General features: G+C 41.4%; 1 protein-coding gene across 2 annotated transcripts; it reads left to right on the top strand.

The window, feature by feature from the left end:
- Positions 1–1,154: 1,154 nt before the first annotated feature.
- Positions 1,155–22,919, top strand: med24 (mediator complex subunit 24). Of its 2 annotated transcripts, none has more exons than XM_083786793.1 (26): positions 1,155–1,263; positions 1,680–1,810; positions 2,692–2,774; positions 3,035–3,073; positions 3,178–3,251; positions 4,015–4,238; positions 4,361–4,472; positions 5,139–5,289; positions 5,732–5,845; positions 5,997–6,050; positions 6,363–6,445; positions 7,424–7,510; positions 7,805–7,904; positions 8,254–8,396; positions 8,599–8,636; positions 8,763–8,845; positions 10,269–10,447; positions 11,149–11,248; positions 13,602–13,789; positions 14,408–14,678; positions 15,218–15,399; positions 16,153–16,246; positions 17,980–18,079; positions 19,811–19,891; positions 20,428–20,576; positions 22,668–22,919. In XM_083786793.1, the coding sequence occupies exons 2-26, from the start codon at positions 1,681–1,683 to the stop codon at positions 22,782–22,784; spliced, it is 2,976 nt and encodes a 991-aa protein (XP_083642919.1). In that variant the 5' UTR covers positions 1,155–1,263; position 1,680; the 3' UTR covers positions 22,785–22,919. The 2 variants fall into 2 exon arrangements, with proteins under 2 accessions (XP_083642919.1, XP_083642918.1); XM_083786792.1 differs by having other exon boundaries at positions 6,339–6,445.
- The last annotated feature ends 669 nt before the right edge of the window (positions 22,920–23,588 follow it).

The following is a 23,588-nucleotide window of genomic DNA, read 5'->3' as shown; positions in this document are numbered from 1 at the left end:
CACTACACTTTCCTGTACATATTCAGTTTGACTCCTACTGCTGTTGCTGCTACATCTACAGCTTGATCTTATCATATAGGCTATCATCTTTGACTGTATATTATATTACAAATCACCTGCAATAATTCCTTGGAGAAAGAATATATTCATATAGGCCTATATTAAAAATGAAGAAAATAAACATGATAACATAACCATTAAGTAACACACTAAATCATACCAGATCAAAGAGATGCTCCACTCTGTGAGAAGAGAACAGCATCGACTGAGTGATGACCTCCAAGCCTGGCAACGACAGGGACATCTGCTGACACAAACAGGTGGAAAGTTTCAGTCACTGTCAGCTTGTCTCCCAAAACACACAAGCATTCAATGTGTTCCATCTATCACTTGCACTTGCCTGGTAGCCTGGTTAATAAACCAGACTAGTAATGCAGCAGCACATCGTTGGATTTATAATAGCCTGCACACTGGCCTGAAAAAAGGAAATTTGTCTGATTAACAATGCTAATTCGGTGACTAATTGCACTATTAATTGGACAACAGCGTCGCCAGCGTCACGCCATGACTTGCTAGCTGGGATAGACCATAATGTAATAGCTTATCGTAAATACTAAAGTAAAAGTCAGACTCGATCAAATACATCTATGTTAGCCAGTCTTTCTTGATCAAAGGCTACCTGGCTACTATAGCCTACTGTAAAAATAGACAATTCTGAATATTTAACTCGAGTCCTGTCCTAACTTCTTAAAACACTTTTACGTGAGATTGATTGGTTAAGAATGTAATTCCTCGTAGAAACAGATCTAATAATACCATATTGTTGTAGGTAGCCTACTGAAGATTGGACTTGATGAGTGACCACTGCCCAACGTTGGTCATATGCCTAAACCATAGCACTAGGTTAAGAATTAGTTGCATTAGTTACATAGCATAACGTTTTAGGAGGAGGGTGGCATATTTGACAAACTATATCAAGTTTAATATCTCTATCTACTCCTTGCACTTGCCTTGTCTATTAAATGTTTGACGACAGCGCCACCCTGCGGTGGAACACAATTATAATCGTGCCTTTCAGTTTTCGTTCTGTTCTATCTTTGTCGAATCAGCTTGACGAATACTCAGACTTTTGGAGGTTGACCAATCAGCGCTGGCGACACAGTAACATGTCGCAAAGAAAGATGGCATTCGTTGTATTGTAATCGTGATTCCGAAATTGTGTAAACATTGATTTGTTCTGTTTGGACGTACTATATTTTTCAGGTTAGTAACAAAAGTGATGACCGATCGCATTGCTTTTACTAACGTTTTAATCCAGACTCACTCATAATTTCCTGCATGCTCTGTTAACAATTAAATCGATCATTTCCCATCAGCTAGCTTAGCTAACATTAGCCTGTCAAAGACGATAACCTAAAAGTCGTGGTGACATTAAAAGCTGCAGCATATATTTCGACCAAACACAAACCTTTGTCATGTAGGCATGCGTTAGTTGCGTGCAAGGTAGAAGAGAGAGAGAGAGAGAGTGAGAGAGAGAGTGTGTGTGTGTGTGTGTGTGTGTGTGTGTGTGTGTGTGTGTGTGTGTGTGTGTGTGTGTGTGTGTGTGTGTGTGTGTGTGAATGAATGAATGAATGAGTGAGTGAGTGAGTAATTTTACCTATCTGCATGTTTTCTGTTAGGATGAAAGTGGTCAATTTGAAGCAAGCCATTCTTCAGGCATGGAAGGAACGCTGGAGTGACTATCAGTGGGCCATAAACATCAAGAGAAACTTTCCTAAGGGAGCAACATGGGACTATCTCAATCTTGCAGGTCAGAACTGAGGTGCCTTTTTCTAAGTGATGAATTGAAAACACAGGACCACAGTGGAAACAGGCCCTTTGGGCTTTTTGTGTTCCTTTTAGCATCATTGTATGTTATACCACTGTACAATTTGCAATTTAAACTGTTATTAAAGTATTCAATCAATTAATCAAGTGTTGGTGATAATGTAATGTGAGTGTAATAAAGATTTAATTGAAAAATGAATGGGCAGCATTGGCTTAGTTAGTAGCCGCAATTTGCAACACTAGATTTTTTTAATATAATGGGATTCATTTGATCTAGAGTTGCCCAAATCTAATTTCCAATCAGCTTGTATTAAACAATGTTAAACTCAACAAAATTGCAGCTGTAGGGTTTGAATTAACCTCTTACAATCTGCAAAGCGTTTGTTTCATAAAAATCCACCGTAGACATGTTATGTGCTACTTTCTGTCAAGAAATTCTGTGCCATGATATTTATTGTGCACTCGTTTTATTAACGGGTTGTGCTGCTGCTTCCTACAGTATGTGCACATTCGATACAGGTTGTATGCGACGAGCGCTTCCAAACTATAACACAAAAAAAGAATCACCTGCACTGTTCGTGACAAACGTACTACTAGCACATAACATGTCTAAGGTGGATTTTTATGAAACAAACGCTTTGCAGATTGAAAGAGGATAATTCAAGCTTGCCCTACAGCTGCGATGTTGGTGAGTTAAACGTAGTTTAATACAAGCAGATCGGAAATTCGATTTGGATCAATGGGCTGTCAATGGAGGGTATTGTAACTCTATATTGATACCATTATTAAAAAAATCTAGTGTTGCAAATTGCGACTAGTTAGTTAGTTACCATGTAAATCCCTCTGTCTGTCTGTCCATTTCAGAAGCTCTTATGGAGCAGGCATTGATTGGTCCCTCTCCAAACCCACTTATTCTCTCTTATCTCAAATATGCCATAAGTTCCCAGGTGAGTACTGTACTATACTTGTATAGGATGTTGCATATATTATTTTTGCAAGATAGCTTTATCCTGCATTCCCAAAACATTAATTGTTTGACCTAATCAAGAAAGATGGAAGAGTAGGACACTTCCAATCCATACGCTGCATATGTGCTATTGTATTAACATATTCTACCATACCAAAACATTGCGTTCATGAGCTTAATTCAGGATGTCGGCTTTAAGTAAAGTGTTTATTAAATGTATGTTTAAATTCCTCTTTCTAGATGGTGTCTTATTCCAGTGTGCTCACTGCCATCAGTAAGGTAAGGATATGCCTAGAATTCTTTATCTGTCCTTTCCGCCTCATAACCGTAATGCAAGTGAATCGTTTTTCTTCAGTAATTGCATCCATTATTTTCTCATCTAGTTTGATGACTTTTCTCGGGAGCTGTGTGTCAAATCACTGTTGGAGATAATGGACATGTTCTGCCATCGTCTCAGGTACATCACAATTTGGTACTTTGTGTCTTTGAAAATACAGTAGCAGATGATTTCTCGCCCCATTAGTTTCATATTCTTTTATCTCCTGCACCTAATATCTCCATTTCCCAAATCAGTCACCGTGTTTATCGTAAAAGTTAAATTTCTCCTCCCAAGTTTGTATGCAGAGCATTGACATAATCAGCTGGGTGGAGAAATCCTACAGAAACTGAAAAAACGACATGCTCAATACTTAACATAACTCAGTTTAGTTTGCAGTGATATTGATGCTGTATTAAACGGCATCAATTTAATTAATCATGAAATTGTCCGATTTTGTCAAGGAGTTTAATGTTACATTCTCACACTCTCTAAAAATAGTTTTCTTCATTACTTGTCACTTCTGAGATTAATTAAGAGATGGCCAGTGTGAACATCCTGTTGATGTTTTCATCAAGGACAGTCACACATTACAATTATTACTCTATCTTCCAGAGAACATAGTCTGCACATTGCAATGTACTCTAGTTCCTAATTCATCTACCTTACATTATGTTTTGGCATACAGTCCTTCTAAAGCAAAACGTTTTAATAAGTATTCTGAAGAAGGCATGTAAGCTGAACCGTAATAAAGCTTTAGTTTAGGTAGGAGATAGAATGCAGTGGGCAAGTCTTTCTCTTTTCGGATGATCTTTTTTACATTCTGCACCTGACCACTTCTTTTTTGTGATGCATTTACCTTACCCCTTTCCGCTAACTTGAGTTTCTAATTTTCACCCTGCAGCTGCTACGGAAAGGCAGAGGAGTGCATCGGGCTTTGCCGGGCTCTGTTGGGGGTTGTGATTTGGCTGCTGCAGGGCTGTGCCTGGTACTGTGACAGGCTGAGGGAGCTGGGTCCATCAGCCAGTACGGAGGCCATTCTGAGGGCCAGCCAGGAGAGGCTGTACACACTGATGAGCAGCAACAAGAACACAGCCCTGGTCCACATCGCTCGACTGGAAGATCAAGGTATTATTATTGAAGTGAAAATGCATGCGTACTGGTAATCTCTGTGTGTGTATGTGAATGTGCACTGTAGTGTAAATGCGTGTGCAAGAGATAATTAAGGTTCCACTGGTTTTCCTCAACAGGTTCCTGGAGCAATGTGGAGCAAGCAATGCTCAAAGTGACAGAAAGCCTCAACAGTGTGACCAATCAGACGCTACGAACCAAGCTGGAGGAGAGCGTAACATTAGTGAAGGGGTGAGTACATAGTAGTTGCACGCATCCAAAAGCCGTTTAAAGCAATTGCTGGACCAAAAGACAGTAACAGTGTATCTAAAGATTACAATTATTAGTCTGATGACAAACAAACTCACACAAGATATTACAAACGGCTAGCCTCCTGAAGAAGCCACGCTATAAAGAGAGAGATAAAAATATGTTTTTTTTTATCATGTTGGATAATTATGAGAAGTAAATAGACAGATCCCTAAACTCCACCCCTCACCCGCCCTGCCTCCCTATGTTAGACATTCTCAATAGCTTGACTTGATTGATTGACTTGAATGCAAAATTACAAATCTTCCACCTAAACTTATGGATATTTGAAGTCAGAGCTCCAAAATCACTTCCTAATCCTGTCAACAAAGTCTGCAGTATGCGCCGGATCTTTTTTGCATACATTCCAATTTCAATAAACAAAATACCAAAGAAAGATCAATGTATGGCATCTGATATCAATACAGTCAATGGAGAAGCTCTCAGAATGTCTAACGTAGGGAGGCGGACGTTCCAAGAAGAACAGCTGGAATTGCATGTATTTCAAGAAGCCTTGATGATGATTTCGTTTTTTGTTCTTTTCCGAAATATGTCTTCTTGTACACTGTGTACGCCACAAAGCATTCAAGTGTTGTCTCTTTGCTGCAGTGTTCCCTACATGCTGTCAGGTCACAGCGAGCCTACACTGCACGCCTCCTTCCCTTCAGTCCATGCTTTTGTTATGCTGGAAGGAACCATGAACCTGACGGGAGAGACTCAGCCGCTGGTGGAGCAGTTGATGATGATCAAGAGAATGCAGGTGAAAGTTTTCACTGAAGAGGACATTGGTGTTAGACCCCCCCCCCCCCAACACATTTTGATGAATCAGTTCGTCCTTTTCTATTAGCATAACGATTGTGTTACTTAAATTGCATTCAACGTTTGCAGTGGGGAGATGGCACACGTATTGCAGCACTGGCTTTCACAATATTAATCATTCAATGCTAGCAATGGTGGAACATAATTTCATTATAGACCCTCAGCTGTAGCTGAAAATTCAATAAAATAATTCACTTCCTCCATCTCATCAAGATTAATTGATTCTAATTGAAGAGTAAATCTGTGTTATTGTAACTCTGAAGAAATGGAAGCCAAGTGGACCTGTAAGGGTCCATTTGATTTAACAGTGTAGCCATAATGTTGGCACCCTAGGGGGCAGTATTTTGTTAAAGAAGTCAGTGTGCTGTTGTATCTCCTTGCAGCATATTCCTGCTCCTCTCTTTGTGTTGGAGATCTGGAAGGCCTGCTTTACTGGCCTCATCGAGTCCCCAGAGGGCACTGAGGAACTCAAATGGACTGCCTTCACGTTCCTCAAGGTCAGCGTCTTATTACATCGATGCCAGTCTCCATTGCTGATGGTGACCTACTGTCTTCCATCAAACTGGTGTTGTGTTAGATTTACTCCCAATATAACAGTTAGAAATGTACCCATTTCCTCTTTAATATTGTTCTTTCTTGCCTCAATAGATCCCACAAGTTCTGCTCAGACTAAAGAAGTACCCTCAGGGAGACAAGGGACAGGTATACAACTTGACTCAGTGACATCATGTCATCGTCTTCTGATATAAAAGATATGGTACTGCATGCTGAGAATGGATTCATTAAAGTTCAAAAACTGCTCAGAAATATTGGAACCCAGATTTATGTGTAAAGTATAAAATAAAAAAATAAGAAACTTCTAACAAACTTTGATACAAATGATAATGTAGTAAAACTAATGTAATGCATTACAAAAACAACAACTTATGTATTAAGTTACTTTGTGATAAAGACTAACTAATACTATGGATGACTATCCTCGCTGGACAGCATCTAACAAGTGTCCATCCACAGGACTTCATGGATGATGTGAACATTGCCTTTGAATACTTGTTAAAGCTCACACCACTGCTGGACAAAGCCGACCAGAGATGCAAGTAAGTGCCTTAAAAAAAAGGTTCATTCTGCCATCTTTTATTAAAATAGCATCCATCAAAATTATGAACTTAATTTTGACACAGCCTTCACTGAGATTGCCCTCTGAGAGAGATTTTCAGTTCATTACATACGCTATATGACCGAATGTCAGTGGACACCTTTTCTAATTAATGTTTCTAATTAGTGCCCTGTTCCAGTGAGTGGATATCTTAATCTTACGGCAACAATGTCATTCTAGACGAAGTGTGTGCTTCTAATTGTGTCGCAACAGTTGGGCGCTGCACTGTGGCTACTCACTGCTATTAAGTAGTTACTCTCGACACATTTCCACAAGGGCTTAATGAAATATTCAGAATGACTATCCCACCATGCTCCCCATGTGGAAGTGGTTTGTTGAGATGCTTGAGAAGCCCAGACCTTAAACCTGTCAAATATCTTTGTAATATATTGGAACGGCAATTGTGTGTCTGGTCTTTTTCATGTTCTTTAGGCTAAATGGAAAGAAATCACTGGCATTGACATGGATGGAATCCATTCCCCCTTCTGTGTTCTTTTCACTACAATAGTATACTGTCGTTTTTGTATAATGTACACAGTACACATGCAAGTGTATTTAAGGCCAGTACATATTACTTCAAATCAATATCATGAACTTTTCAAACCTTTGCCTCAGTTATGATTAATAAAAGATGATTTAAGAATAATTCAAGCTCATTATACAATTGATTAGAATTATTTGTAATCGTTACCCTCACTCTAGATGCGAGGGTTGTGTAGTGGCCCAAACCTGTAGCGTGTATATAAAATAAATCTTAATTATTCGGTTATAAGTCGGTTATTGATTCTAAATATCTTTGCTCGATTAATTGCGCTGCCCTAGTATGTACAGTTACAATACTATGACTATAAATTGCATGGTCAACCTCCCCCTGTCTGCTATCATATTGATCATATTTCCCCTCCCTCTCATTTCTCAGCTGTGACTGTCTCAGCATGCTCCTGCAGGAGTGTAATAAGCTGGGTCTGCTGTCTGATAGCAACACTGCCAACCTCACCTCTAAGCGGTATGTGTTCCATCCTGTGTGATGAAAAAAACAAAAGAGAAATGCGGTACATTTCAGTAAGCGAATTTAATCTGAGCATGTCTAATGACCTGAACTAATTCCCTTCATTCTGTCTCATCCTCTCCCATTGCTTTGTTTACTGAACTCCCTTGTTCAACATGGATCAAGACCTCTTTCTTGTCCTATCACGTTTGGTTTCTCTCCTCTCTTTTTTCTCCCACCTTGTTCTATCTCTCTCTCCTTCTCTCTATCTGTCCCTCTCCTGTTCCACATTGACTTGGGGACTGAGGACAGTGAGTACGCCCCAAGGCTGAAGACAGCAGAAAATGCCAACATCCAGCCGAACCCGGGTCTCATTCTGAGAGCTGAGCCCACAGTCACAAACATCCTCAAGGTAGAGAGCCTGGAGATGGAGGCCGTTGATTATACAGCATTCATATCCCTGTCAAATCTCAGAATGTACTTCTGGTGGTGTCATGGACGTAACCACTTTCAACTTGGCGTCCCTATTGCGGCGCATGTCGTTTTAGGCAAAAATTGTCAAAATCAGCAAAAATGCAGATCAACAAGCTCAAATGTCAGCCAGGTTTACGTTGGTAAAGGTTCTCTGCAACCACAAATCTTAACCCTTGAAAAAGTTGAAGACAAAGTCCTGTGGCAGAATAAACGCCAGCTTCATAGCCGGATACATGCATCAACTCATTGATCTCTGTCATAGCCCTTTCCTTTCTGTGGCATGTTAGACCGTAGACGCTGACCACTCCAAGTCTCCCGAGGGCCTGCTGGGGGTTCTGGGACACATGTTGTCTGGGAAGAGCCTTGACCTGCTCCTGGCAGCAGCCGCCGCCACTGGGAAGCTAAAATCATTCGCCCGGAAGTTTATCAAGTGAGTTAATGTGGTTGTTGAACTGCATAAATTATGTGGAGTGAATGAAGAACTAAGCGCCCTCAGTCTTGTCATAATTGTGCTGCTGCCTTACACAACACCCAGAGTTTGCCAAGTTTGCCACACAGCCATCACAACAGATTTTTGGTGGTTGTCGGAATTGAGTCATATGCTCTTTTAATAGTCTCTCTTGCCCTTGCAGGCTCAATGAGTTTCCCAAGCACATCAGCGGAGAAGGATGTGAGTAACACAATATCAAGAGTGATGTGTTCTAATGTGGGAAATTTGTGTTTGGTCATCATGTCAGCATAGGAGTTTTTCCATTGAGATGCTTGTGTGAAGGTGTTTCCTTTTCTCTTCCTGCAGCCAAGTCGGCCTCCGTTCGAGCCCTGCTCTTTGACATCTCTTTCCTCATGCTGTGCCATGTGGTGCAGACCTATGGATCAGAGGTTAGCCACTTAAACCGTATATACTTCATTCCATTTGATTATTTATTTGACCCTATCCAGTGCCCACTTCACATTTGTTGACTATTGGTCTTTGAGCCCTTCCAGTGGGGAAGTTGTCCTGTGTGGGGCATGGACCATGGAGCATTATATTGGCAGGTTTGCCTGCCAATAGTTTGTTACAAACTAATGCCCTGTGCACTTCATGTTATGCAAGTACTACATTTTTTAAAGCCTAAACAACCTGTACTTTCACTCTATTTCCAGTAGATGTCCAGAGATCCATGTTTTCACTGAGCACTCGAAGGAACTAGCTACAACTAATGACTAGGTTTTTTCTGTAGCTGGCATAAATATGCTTTTTCTGTTTGAGAATAGGCTTGAGTTAGATTTTACTATTGTTACACAGAACCTCTAGATAAGTTGAATAAACATCAATAAACTAAGGTAAAGCAGCAAAAGAGAATGTTGCATCAATTTGTCAACTGCAGCAGACAGAGTCCGAATTAAAAATGTTTTTTTCTGACGGAACAAAATCAACTGTCGGCAGCTTCATTACAAAAGAAAAGTACAAACCTTTATAGAGTATGCACATGCATGAGTTTCCCATCAGGACACGCCCCCCTCATCTAGACTGAGTGGCAAAACATTGAGCAGCATGGAGTGTTGGAGTTTGGAAGCGCTCGTTGGAAATCACTCAACCGTCCTGCGTACCACCTGTTTACCACCATGTCACAATGCAGGAGGCAGCAAAATGTTGTGTTATTAACTTATTAAAAACAAGCACTTCCAGGTTTGGCTGCCCCTTGTCCATTACCTGAGTAGAAACGATTAATAGACAGGATACCATTGATATGGTTGACTGTACGCCATTTTCTTTTTAGATGTTTTCCATGAGCTTTCTATCATCATATGCAGTGTCACTGAGCAGTATGGGTGGGAGGGTTAAGGGATTTCTTTCTATTTTTTGTCTTGTTTATTATTTCTTTCATTTTGTTTCATAAAAACAGTATTTCATATCATGTTTGTAATAATTTATAATCTGTTCAATAAAAACATATTTGACAAAAAAATAAAAAAAACAAGCACTTCCAAACTCTGACACACAAAAATAATCAAATGCAAGGCATTTCTTGACAGAAAGTAGCTCATAACGTTTCTATGGTGGATTTTTATGAAACAAAAACTTTGCAGATAGAGGATAATTCAAGCTTTTCGTACAGCTGCAATGGTGGTGAGTTTAACATTGTTTAATGCAATCAGACAGGACTTTTCTGTTTGGATGAATGGGCTGTCGAGGCCAGAAAGTTGTTTTTTGCCACTCAGTGGGCGTTCCCTCATAACATCCAGGTACGATGATGTCACGCGCATACCCCTCTATACCAACGTCCACTCTGACATGCTTGAGTGGCATTTCGTTTTGCAGGTGATCCTGTCAGAACCCAGCCCCTCGGGGGAGACACCCTTCTTTGAAACATGGCTGCAGACCTGCATGCCAGAGGAGGGCAAGACGCTGAACCCAGACCACCCCTGCTTCAGACCCGAGTCTGGTAAAGTGGAAAGTCTGGTGACCCTCCTCCACAACTCTACTGAAATGAAACTAGTGTGAGTTCTACATACCTTCCTCTGGAAGATAAAAAATAAAGAAAGTTGACCCTAAAACCAAGTTAAGTTAAAATTAGGGTACTTATCGATTTGCCACATATCGGGGTTGACTACTGCTTGTTTACTAAGATTAAAGGTCATTACACACTGGCGAATTAGCGACACGATGCGAATAAGCGATCTGAAAATGCGAAATATTGCATGTTGCAGTTCGCCTGCGAATCTCTGCAAAATACGACACCAGAGCGAACAAATAAAAGCGAAAACGGTCGCACATTCGCCACTGATGTGGAAGCTTGCATGAACTTCAATTGTTTTTTTTTAAATGCGAATTATTCGCACGAATATATCGCGTCGCCAATTCGCCAGTGTGTAATGACCTTTAGCCTCAATTATTTTGACAGGTATACGCTTTTTTTTAGCACTTTCATATATTTTCAATGACACCTGTTAAATTACATTCGTCATGCAAGTGTTCAACAGTTATTTATTTTAAAGAGTAAAATAATCACAAGCATAATAATAGGCAAACATGGGTGAACATTCAGCAAATATTGCAACTCTACAAGCTTACAATGCATTCTAGGACGGCTATTTCAGGTATTTGATGGTTGAAATGTCTTTATGGTATTTGCATGCATTTCTGGCACACAGATGTCATCCAGAGTTTCTGTTCATTTTTGTATCGTGTTGTGTGCCAGTCAGATGAAGTGGCACGAAATTTGCCTCAGCACCCCAGCTGCCATCTTGGAAGTTCTGAATGCCTGGGAAAGCGGTGTGCTGTCGATGGAGGCTGTGCAGGTATGTTCTAATCAGCATCTCCATCTATGGTTTGGTTCAGTGAGTCAGTAGGAAAGATAAGATTCCATCTAGGGTTTGGGGGAGAAGGTTGCACATGAAACCTCTGACAATTGGTCTTTACACATGTCCTCAAAGGCCCTAACCACCCCTGATGTCTACATTATACTATATACAGGTGACAAATGAAAGGACAAACCTGATCTAATTGACTGGCTATGAAATGTGGTTCATTACTCAGGCATGGATGGCTGGAGCTTCAATCACAAAGACTGCTCAACTGGCTAGTGTTGTAATTATGAACAGTGATTGACATGATTCTACCTTTTGATCAATCTGAAAGGCATCAGTAAATTAGATCAGAAGTTGTGGTTTATCCCGTTAAAACCGGGATAGCATAGAAAGTACAAGATTCTACAATTTCACAGCATTGCTATTTGAAAGATCTTTAAAGCGTTTGAAAGGAAAACAATAACACAAATCGTATCTTCTGGAAGTCCAAGAAGCAGTTCACTCAGTGGAGTGGGTGGGGTATGTGGTGTGGACCCAGGCTAGATTTACAGCCTCAGGTCACACATTCAGCAACCTGGGAACCCATCTGCAAAATAGAAAAGATTCTTTGAATTTGCCTTTGGGGACCTGATGTCGGCCCATTCACTCTTTCAGCCCACCTCTTCCGGTAGTGCGTCTTTGTGTTCATTCCTACTACAACAGATTCCGACAGGTGTGCAGAATCTATCTTGAGAGATTACACATTCAGTGACCGTGATGCTCATGCATTAGTGTAATATTCAAGGAAAAATGTAAGAGCACCTCTTCCTCAGGTGATTGACTAAGAATGTCAATGCAAGATGTATGCAATGCAAGATGCACTGTTGGCAAGAACATTCCAGGGGATCTGGGGATGGATCCAAATGGCTGAGCTGTTTATGGGAGAGATGTTGTTGGCTGCAATATTGTGATGATATATACTGTATTTGGTGTGTATTTTCTGATTTGTATTATTTTTGTTCTTATGTCTTTATTGTATTAAGTTGTTATCTTGCCATGTTTGTGGTCTACTTTAAAAAATATATATCTTAAAAATATTGAAATGACAAAAACATTCCATCGACAGCTACATGGATATAAGCTCGTTTTCGCCCAGAACCTTACTAAGACACTTTATGTAAATTTTTCCTTTTAAGTTGACACCACCTTCTGTCATATATTCATGAACCACTATCTCTTGGTTTCCTTTTCCTGTGTTTCATCACTCAAGAGTGTGCACTTTCACCAGTGGAAATGACGAGTTCTGACATGTTTGACAACTTGCCCAGATGCTGACGTCCTAAGTTGTGTATTTAGTTTCGCTGCCCAATTCTGCTGAAGCCCACGCAAGCGACAAGTAGCTTGAGGAAAAGAGAGTAATCTTAGTCAGAATTCACAATACTGGAATTGTATTTCCACTTGAGTCTCCTGCTATTTCCTTCCTCTTCTTTCATGTGCCTTAAAGGGCCACTTCACCTCGTTTGCAACCATATCTTATTTGAATGTTTTTTGGAAGACAAGAAACCCTTTCCTGGGATTTTTATATTTTTTTGTATTTCAAAGTGTCCGTGATGTCACGGACCCCTCCCCCACACCACCACCTGATCTGAACCTGACTCATCCTTTTTTCTTTCTTTTTTTATAAACTTTATTTTACAGTTTTTCATATGACATGTACACATGTATACAAAATACCATACAAAACATGTATATATATATATACACCCCCCCCCCCCCCCCCAATGGGACAATTACAGGTCAAAATGAGTTAAGACAGGGACATCTCCATTAACAGTACCCTAGTCGGACATAGTCCAGAACAGTTTAATGAAAGGAAAAGTCTAACAAACTCTACAAAGGGACTCCAAGCCAGGACAAAGTTTTTTTGGGCTCTGTCCACTATCTGAGTTTTTCCAGAGGCAGGAATGATAGAACTTCTTTTAGCCATTGGTGCCTTATCCGATTTCCAGTTAAGGAGGATTAGTCTCTACACGCTAACAGGGACGCAACTGCCAAAGCATTTGCTTGCGGAGATGTGACTGTACAGCTTGGGGGAATTATGCCAAAAATAGCGGTGTGGAAAGAAGGGGTTATTACTGTTCCACACATATGAGAGAATACGTCAAATATTTGCTTCCAGTAGGTAGTGAGGGAAGGGCACGTCCAAAACACGTGGACTAATGTTGCTGGGGTCTGGCTACATCTTGGTCTGGGATGTTAAAGAGCCTGGCCAGCTGAACCCGACTCATCCTCAATAACCCTTCTCTATAACATATTGAATCCCTCCTCTCCCCCTTCTTTCTCTCCTTTTCCTACCTGAGTATAGAAGATCACAGACAACATCAAGGGGAAGGTGTGCAGCATGGCCATCTGTGCCGTTGCCTGGCTGGTGGCACACGTCAGAATGCTGGGGCGCGATGAGCGGGAGAAACCGCAGACCATGATCCGGCAGCTCATGACCCCGCTGTACGGAGTGTACGCGGAGAACACGACACTGCAGTTCTACAACGAGCGGTAAAACAAACACGCCTTTCCCTGCACACACAAATGTTCACAAATAATGAGACTACCTGTTTTGCTGATCCTGGGAGTCGATGGTCGCTGATGGGGCGCTTGTTTTACAGGTTAGGATTAAGGGTAGGTTTAGGCATAGTTTTTTTATTATTAAAAAAAGTTGTATTTATATTATTACCCCGCCTACTAGTACAGCCCTAGTTCATGCCCAACTGCCCAAAATGTCTTCTTCTGGATTTCTTCATGCATTGGACATCGTTTTTTCGATGATGGATGACTTTCTTTTCTTCTACACAACACATTACAAATTGTAATGTCTTAGATATATCTTTGGGGCTTTTTGCCTTTATTGATAGATCACAGTAGCTTGACAGCAAACGGGGAGAGAGATTGGGGGGGGGGGGGACACAAGCAGCAAAGGTCGTCATGATCGGGACTCTGACACGCTGTATTACCAGCCTAGGTGCCCGGACCGCTAGGCCGGCCCGGGCCACAAATTGTAATGTCTTTTGCAATGGACACAGCTTTTCAAAGTTTGTGAAACCTCAGTTGTTCCATGGTCAATTATTTATTTCTTTTTTTCATAGTAGATGTGTGCGTGTCGCCCTCTCTTACCAGGGTGGTGATCATGAGCTCCATCCTGGAGCACATGTGTGCTGACGTCTTCCAGCAGACGGGTGTGCCCCTGCGCACCCCCCCGATGGAGGCTCAGCAGGAGCCCATCCCCTACCGCAACCTGCTGCCAGCCAAGGAGCCCATCCACGACGCGCTCAGCAAGCAGTTCCAGGTGGTGCTGCGGAAGGGCTGGGTGGACAGCCGGGCCCTGCACTTGTTTGAGAGCCTGCTGCACATGGGAGGCGTCTTCTGGTTCACCAACAACATGGTCAAGGTAGGTTGGGTCACCAAGTGAGCCCATATGTTTGTTGAGGCACGGATTACATTATGTAATTATAAATAAATCAATAACTATTCCATGAATACCATTTTCATTTGGATTTATTCATTTTGTGCAATGATAAAAAAACACCGGATGTAGGGTGATTTTAAGATGGTGAGACCGATGCATGTTGTAACATATTCAACCAGCCAAACTTCTCACATTCTTCTACTGGCTCCCGGTTGCTGCCTGCACAGAGTACAAATACTTCAAAGCAACCAAAGGTATGGCACCCCCATATCTATAGTCTGATTGGACCCTACAACCTGCCTCGCATGCTCAGATCAGCCAACGCAGGGAGGCTGGCAGAACGCTCCACACATCTCAGACTCTGGCTCCAAAACTATGGAATGAACTTCCTATTGCAATCAGACCTGCAGACTCACGTAGCACTTGTACTAGCCTCGACGACCTTACAGGTGTATCCAAAGGCTAAACGTATGTAATTTAGAGCGTCTGCTAAATGCCTAAATAGTGAATTGTTCATTCAGGAACTGCTGAAGGAGACTCGACAGGAATGGGCAAACCGCGTGGTGGAGCTGTTCTACAGCATCTTCTGCCTGGACACCCAGCAGATCACCCTGACCCTGCTGGGAACCATACTGCCCAACCTGCTCACCGACTCAGCCCACTGGCCCAGCCTGGCAGACCCACCCGGCAAGGCACTGGCCAAGTAAGTATAAGAGAGAGAGTTGAGTGCGTGCGCACTTGGAGTATTGACTGCAGTGCACACTGCACATCGCAAGCCTTGAACACACCAACTGTATCATACAGTGTAGGTAGTGCAACCTACATCAGTATTGAACACAGCAAAGGAAGCCATCCGTCTCCTTACTAACAGAGCTTATAAGGCATGCACATAAATAAAATTAAACCGTCGTCTTTTTTGATCAGCTACAGTTTCACAACCCAGAGCCAAGAATGCAGACAACACTCCACTAAAGTAAACAGTCATCTGTCTTTCTGGAGATGTTCTCCTCTGCCTTGTGGTCTCCTAGGTCTCTCTTTGTCGGCTCTTCATTTAAGCCAAGCAATTAAAACGTGAAACTTAACTGAGCTTTATGAGAAGAATACAATGTTCCCCCCTTTACAAACGTTTACAGTTGGTTAATATTCTAGATTTTGTGGTGGTCAGCAGCCTTATATGATTATAAGGCTGTTTTTGTTTTCTTTGTATAAAATCATTCAAGTGACGGGTCTTGTGATCAGATCTGTATTCTGTATATATGAGCGACATAGTACTAGTAGACTGTGTGTGTGTGTGTGTGTGTGTGTGTGTGTGTGTGTGTGTGTGTGTGTGTGTGTGTATATTAATGGTGCTATTCAGTCTTAAGATCCAGTGTTGAGGAGTGTGCTTAACCCCTTCAGCTCCCTGGGCAGACACGCGTTGAGTGAGTTTTTGTTGTTTGTCGTTGTGACTCTACAGGTTGTCAGTGTGGTGTGCCCTGAGTTCTTACTCCTCTCACCATAAAGGTCAGGCCTCGGCTCGCCAACGCAAGAGGCAGCTAGAGGACATTGAGGTAAATGGGCAATACACAACGATAATTATAAAAATAAAACGGGAAACATGTACCCTTTCCCCACCAAACGTTTTTAATCATGGGGAAACCCCACAAAGAATAGGAAATGGAGTACCGAAGTCCTGACATCCCCTCGGTCACTGACGTTTTTCTCTATGGAAAATAACATTGGGTATTGGGTCATGTTAGAATTGTCTCATACTGTATATAAGAATTGTGGTCTATCTATAACTATTGTCAGGGAGGTGGCTCTGTATCATAAATTATATTGATGCAGTCTGTTTCTGTCGAAAATGTAATTAATTTGGTGGCGATGCTTCATGCCCATATGAGTGTCTTTTTGAACACTGTTCATATATGACACCATATGAAACACGTCTGTGGGAATTCAGATTGTGGCGGGGGGGACCGTGACCCAGGTAGCATGTAGCATGCGTATATTACGTCAGACTTTTTTTTTGTCTGTCTGTCACTCACTCACTCACACACACCTTTTAGTTCTTTATTTGAATCCACAAATTACAATAAATTTTACAAGGAAACAAATATAAAGGGATCGACAGTTCATGTTCACTCAAGGATACACATGGCACCTCCTCCTCCACACAGACAAACTGCCTATAACAGCCGAAACTGAACAGTATTTGGCAAGTTGTGCCTCTCTATCTGCCTTCCTCATTTTTTCTCATCATGGAAGCTAACATTATGTTCTGTAATGACATCATCTAGCAGAAGCATATCAGTGAGAACAGCCAAGGCCTAAGGCAGCTCCCTTGTGCAACACTAAACGTAATGTCAAATTTATGACACATTCTCCAAGAATAATAAAAAATATCCTGTATGTTCAGAACTAGTTTAGAACACATTCTGAAAGTTATTACTCCTTTTAATCTTAGAAAGATTTTACTGATTCTTTTATTGATTGCACACCCCACAGGCAGTCAGGGAGCTTAAGGCTGAGAGGTCAGCCCGGCACTCAGGGTGATTTAGGAGTATGTTGTGGTCAATTGTATTGAATGCTGCACTTAAATGAAGAAGCACCAGAATACCTTATTAGCATCAGTGCTGTGTCTCAGACCACTATCTTAGAGAGAGCAGTTTATGTGCTCTGATTATCTCTGTGTTATATAATATATTATATGTGACTGGTTTCAGTGTATGTATGTAAATGTATGTATATCATTTAACCACTTCTTGAACAACCCCATCTCTAACATTTGTTAAAAAATTGCTGTTCTACAAGCTGTAGATTGCCTTTTTTATATATATATATTATTATTTTTTCTTTTGTGGCTTTCACTTTTATTTTTATTTCTTTTTTGTAGAGGGATAGAATCACAGTAGGCTGACATGTAAAAAAAAAAAATTGGTACACAGAAAACTGTACACCACACACACCATTACGTCATCGTAATATCCGGTTACAGCATAACATAAGGGTTGAAAGAGGGAAACTAACAAAGGTAATAGCGCATGCACCTCCACTCTAGCCCACGTGCTGGACAAAAGCAGCATTTTTTTTCCTCTTGAAAGAGGGAAAACCTTGGCAATGCACGATAAATAAATAAATTAATCCTGGCGGGGGATGTTTAACCGTATAAATCCAAACTGTGAAAAAGTGTAATCCTCTTGAGTGTGGACTCATAAGGATCCGTTTTTAAGAGTTGAATCAACACTGTAATTTGTATATTCAAAAGACAATGGTGGTCTAACATGCCTCTGGTGGCCCACAGGACTACAGCAGCTTGTTCCCTTTGGATGACACCCAGCCTTCTAAACTCATGCGCCTGCTCAGCTCCAACGAGGATGAGCCTGTTGCCCTGTCCAGTCCAGGTCAGTCTGTAGCCCTTTGTCATCTTAATTGTGAGTCAGCCTGTGGGCGTTTTAACTCTCAGAATTTCCCCCAGTGAGGGGTGGGACGGTGCGGGCGGGCGGGCGCAGTCAGCGCACACAGAAGTCAAGGCAGATGACTGTGTAGTTGAAGCACAACAGACTTATGACGCTTATGAGAAACAGCAAAAATAAAAATGTTTGGCGAAAACAGATGCGCAACACGAGGTAACATTAAATGTCCAGTTTGCTAATTCACAACTACTAGTACCGTACTACTACTTTGGTGTTGAAACTTTAAATTTCTCTAACCTTTTTACGACAGCCTAAGTACAAATATAATTTATGAAAAGGCTACTACAGTGAATTTGGTTCACGGTAGTTGTTGAAGGCATTATCTGACGCGATCTGACACGTCGCTTGCCTTTCCCCCCCAAGCAAGCAGCAGCTACATGTTTAAACCACGTTTAAACCACGTGTAATTATCAGTAAACTCTGCTGTAAATGGCACACTAGACTAGTACACAATGTTGAATCTAATTGACCAAAGTATTATGAAATGCACTACAGTAAGTTTTCCCCAATCTATCTGGTATTCATTTTCATGCACACGTACAACTCTATTAGATCTTTTAAATGTTTTTTCCCCCGAGAAGAAAGTGTGTGTGACCCAGCTGCTCTTAAGGGGTTATAATCTCTGTTCAAATCGCAGGAGAGTTCTAGAGAAAGTGTGTTTTCAAAATCTCCAGCAAGTCAGCTCTTGTAAGCTCACTAAAGTAGGTCAGCAAGCCTACATCATTTCTGACAGGCCTTGAAATCCTATCTTTCTTAACATTCATTTCAACTTTATTGCAGCATATTTTAATGTGTCCACTGCTCAGTCCAAGCAGTCTGCTTGTAAAAACTCCACCCTGAAATTGAAATTGATTGGTTTATTTATTAGACAGAAATGTAAAAACAGAAACAGACTACCGGTACTTGTCTAGTTTCCATTTAGGCCCTATGCAATCAATTGATAGAGCATTGTGATATTGAAAGTGAAAGATTATTCGTCATTTATATGACGTGTTTTTTTGCTTCCTCTTATTCATTCCTTATTGTACTACCTGCATCCTACATTTCATCATCAAGTCGATTAATTCCAAGTATTTGTGAAACTGAAACCTTTGTTTTCCTGGATGACTTAAATGGAAACTAATTCCATTGTTGAATAATAGTGAAGGCAGTGGAAGGGTAGAAACTGCTCTTCCACCTTAGGTGTTTTTTAATATTGGACATAACCCCACACTGAATCAAATTGAGGTATGTCGGTTACTGACCAGCATCAACTACATAAGCGCAGAGTCTTTGGGGACAAACCAAGCTGGAGACAACTGTTGCATCTCTTTCCTCCTCTGCCCTCAGTTTGCGGTTTCTGTGCTGTTAGATAAGGTGTTTGTGTGTGTAGGGAGGGACAGCTATTAGTACATTACCTAACTTTGACAAGTTTCACTAATCTTTGGTCAAGGTTGCATCAAGATTCAACCAAATAGGAAAGGAATAAGGCTACTTTCACTTCTTCTTCTTTTTTCTTACTTAAATGACGATGCAGACTGTTTCCATTTCTTCTTCCTTTTTTTGTTTGTTGCTTAAATGACAAAGCAAAGTTTGTTGTAACTTGCAGGCAACTGTAGAGAGTATTTCCATGAGTCACTTATGTTTTGGCTTCTTGTGTCATGTTGTCTTTTCCTGCAGGGGACCGGTCGATGAGCAGTTCCCTGTCTGCCTCCCAGCTTCACTCAGTCAACATGAGGGACCCTCTCAACCGTGTCCTGGGTGAGAGCTCCATCTTTTAAGTTACAGTATGGTTCTCCAATTAAGTGCCACAGACCAAATGTATGCAGGATTTCCTTCCCATTAAACATTGCATTGTGCCCATGTCTCTACTCTAAGGCATGCTAAATTAATAGCTCTATACACTCAGCCCTCTGTGGTACATGATTGGCCAGCCCAGCGCTGTTCAAAGTGGTCAAGACTTTATTCGCCCTGAATGGGACGTTGTGTGTTTGCTGCCAGGCTAAATGCAAGTTTTTAACTTAAGACAAATCAAATTAACAGACATGAAATTAATAATACCTTCAATATATCTTCAAATGTTGGCTCATTTGCACTTAGCAGTTGATGCATTATGAAGTTTGCAAGGACCATCTGCCAAGCCATGACAAAGCCTGTGTCAAATATTAAGGACGTTTTTAGTGTCCTCCTCATCTCACCTTCAGAATAGTTCTGTTTCTTAATTATTGTTTTATATTATATATTTTATATTTGTGTGGAAATTGACTAATTCAAGCAATGTTTTCCTTTGTGTTCAGCCAACCTTTTCCTACTTATCTCTTCCATCATGGGCTCCAAGATGGCTGGACCTCACACCCAGTTTGTACAGAGTTTTATGGAGGAGTGTGTTGAATGTCTGGAGCAAGGCAGCCGTGGAAATATCCTGCAGTTCATGCCCTTTACCATGGTGAGATTGTTTGATTAATTCTGTGTGTTTGTGTGCTGTGTCCAGACTGTCCACTGGGCCACCAATGGCCTAGTGGTTAAGGTGCATACCACATTACCACATACAGTGCCTTCGGAAAGTATTCACACCCCTTCACTTTTACCACATTTTGTTTTGTTACAGCCTCAATTCAAAATGGAGTGAAAAAGTGTGAAAGTGAAAAAAGTTCTCTCAAATATTTTGTTAATTTATAAGAAATAAGAAACTGGAAAAACGCATGTACATAAGTATTCACACTCTTGACTTAGTACCAAGTTGAGGCACCTTTGACAGCAATTAATACTTAATACTTTTTGGGAATGATCCTACAAGCTTGGCACACTTGATTTTGGGGTATTTTCCCCCTTTTTCTCTGCAGATCCTCTCAAGCTCTGTCAGGTTAGACGGGGAGCGTCGCTACACAGCTATTTTCAGGTCCTTCCAGAGATGCTCAATGGGGTTCAAGTCTTGGCTCTGGCTGTGCCACTCAAGGACTTCCACAGAGTTGTCCTAAAACCAATCCTTCGTTATCTTAGCTGTGTGCTTGGGGTCGTTGTCCTGTTGGAAGGTGAATCGTTGACCAAGTCGGACGTCCTGAGCGCTTTGGAGCAGGTTTTCATCCAGAATGTCTGTACACTGCTCCATTTATCTTTCCCTTTATCCTGACAAGTCTCCCAGTTCCTGCCGTTGAAAAACATCCCCACAGCATGATGCTGCCACCACCATGCTTCACCGTAGGGATGGTATTTGCCAGGTGATGAGCGGTGCCTGGTTTCCTCCAGACCGAAGCCTCTCCTCAATAAAAGGCACATGACAGCCGGGCGTCACAGCACGCTTGGAGTTTGCCAAAAGGCACCTAAACGACTCTCAGACCATTATTAACAAGATTCTCTTGTCTGATAAAACCAAAATAGAGCTTTTTGGCCTGAATGCCAAGCATTACGTCTGGAGGAAACCAGGCACCGCTCATCACCTGGCAAATACCATCCCTACGGTGAAGCATGGTGGTGGCAGCATCATGCTGTGGGGAGAACAAGTCTCCCAGGAACTGGGAGACTTGTGAGGATAGAGGGAAAGATGAACGGAGCAGTGTACAGAGACATCCTGGATGAAAACCTGCTCCAGAGCGCTCAGGACCTCCGACTTTGTCAACGATTCACCTTCCAACAGGACAACGACCCCAAGCACACAGCTAAAATAACGATGGATTGGTTTTAGGACAACTCTGTGAAAGTCCTTGAGTGGCCCAGCCAGAGCCCAGACTTGAACTCCATTGAGCATCTCTGGAAGGACCTGAAAATAGCTGTGTAGCGACGCTCCCCGTCTAACCTGACAGAGCTTGAGAGGATCTGCAGAGAAAAAGGGGGAAAATACCCCAAATTCAAGTGTGCCAAGCTTGTAGCATCATTCCCAAAAAGTCTTAAGGCTGTAATTGCTTCCAAAGGTGCCTCAACTTAGTAATAAGTCAAGAATGTGAATACTTATGTACATGTTATTTTTTATAAATTAACAAAATATTTGAGAAAACTTTTTTCACTTCATCATTATGGGGTATTGTGTGTAGATTGATGAGGAAAAAAACAAATTTAATCCATTTTGAAATGAGGCTGTAACAAAACAAAATGTGGTAAAAGTGAAGGGGTGTGAATACTTTCCGAAGGCACTGTATACTAATGCAGCCTGATGGATAGTCACAAGTTTGATTCCCGCCTTTGCTGCATGTCTCTCTCTCCACTATGCTATCAAAAAACACATCTTTTAAAAAACAACAAAAGGCATGTATGTGTGCTTTCAAATTATCGGATATGGAAGGGTGGTCCCTAAATCGGATCAAACTGGTTCATTAGCGCAAGACCCACGAGTTTGTTTGAGAGATGAAAACACTCCTTGGGCTAAAAATGGCCATAGCCGTAATCCATTTGCAATGGATTCAGAATCATGAAAACCCCCTAGTTTGACCCTTCACATGTTACTTGAAGCAGAATGAAAGCAGAATCCTACATCCAGAATACATCCTTGTATTGTGCTGCTGCTTGCACAAGGCTAATACAAGTTGTTGTCTTTGTGAACCAGGTCTCGGAGCTTGTGAAGCTGCCTACCCTGGCCAGACCCAAGGTGGTCCTAGCCATCACCGACCTAACCCTGCCTCTAGGAAGGAGAGTAGCTGCCAAAGCCATTTCCACCCTATAGATACGCAGAGTTACACAGTCCAGTCCAGCGTCTCATGATTATGGCACATGGGTTTTGGGTTTCACTACCCAAGTGGAGTTTTTTGCATATTAAAAGAAAAATGTACATACTGACTTTTATAATAAACTCAAGAGAAACTTGCGTTTTGTGTCACCCTGACATTTCTTCATGCTGAAGTGTTTTATTTAATTGAAACCCATTTAGGATTGAGGCCGATTCTAAATATGCCTTCTAAATCCTCACCTAAATTTTCTGAGAAATTTCAAATAGTTATTCAAAAATTACAAAAAAATATTGCTATATAGTATACTGTACATAGCAACAAGAACCCCAAAAGGGGTTCCTGTTGGGGCGCCCGCTGGCCTAGTGGTCCAGGCGCATGCCACATATAGGCTCTGGCCTGACAGCGTGTTGCATGTTCGAGTCCCTTGCTGCATGTCTCTCCCCTTCTCTCTCTCTCTCTCTCTCTCTCCCTCTTTCCTGTTAATCTCCACTTGAAACTATCAATAAAAAGGCAGAAAATCGTATGTCTTGAAAGGTAAAAAGTGATTCCTGTCCTAAATGGGTTCATGACTAAATCGACACTTGTGGTACATTCCTATTCAATTGTATACTTGTCATGAGCCATGTCACCTGCCTCTCAGTAATCACATGATACATTATGGTTCTATACTATTTTGGGCTATGGGTCACTGTGATGTAATCACTGGCAGGTCAAATATGCTGTTTTGTTTTGGCAAAATGACCCATTAACACTGAAAATAAGATCAGTGACTATAATGGCACACTATCATCTGACTGATC

The sequence above is a fragment of the Protomyctophum parallelum genome (assembly GCF_964188405.1).
Source record: "Protomyctophum parallelum genome assembly, chromosome: 17".
Taxonomy (NCBI): Eukaryota; Metazoa; Chordata; class Actinopteri; order Myctophiformes; family Myctophidae; genus Protomyctophum; species Protomyctophum parallelum.
This window is presented reverse-complemented; position numbering and strand designations above follow the sequence as displayed.

Excerpts from the sequence above, each read along its gene's own strand:
- med24 (XM_083786792.1), top strand. The coding sequence starts at position 1,681 with ATGAAAGTGGTCAATTTGAAGCAAGCCATTCTTCAGGCATGGAAGGAA. Across the intron at positions 5,846-5,996 it reads CTGCCTTCACGTTCCTCAAG|ATCCCACAAGTTCTGCTCAG; the intron begins GTCAGCGTCTTA and ends TTGCCTCAATAG. Across the intron at positions 14,679-15,217 it reads TCACCAACAACATGGTCAAG|GAACTGCTGAAGGAGACTCG; the intron begins GTAGGTTGGGTC and ends TTGTTCATTCAG.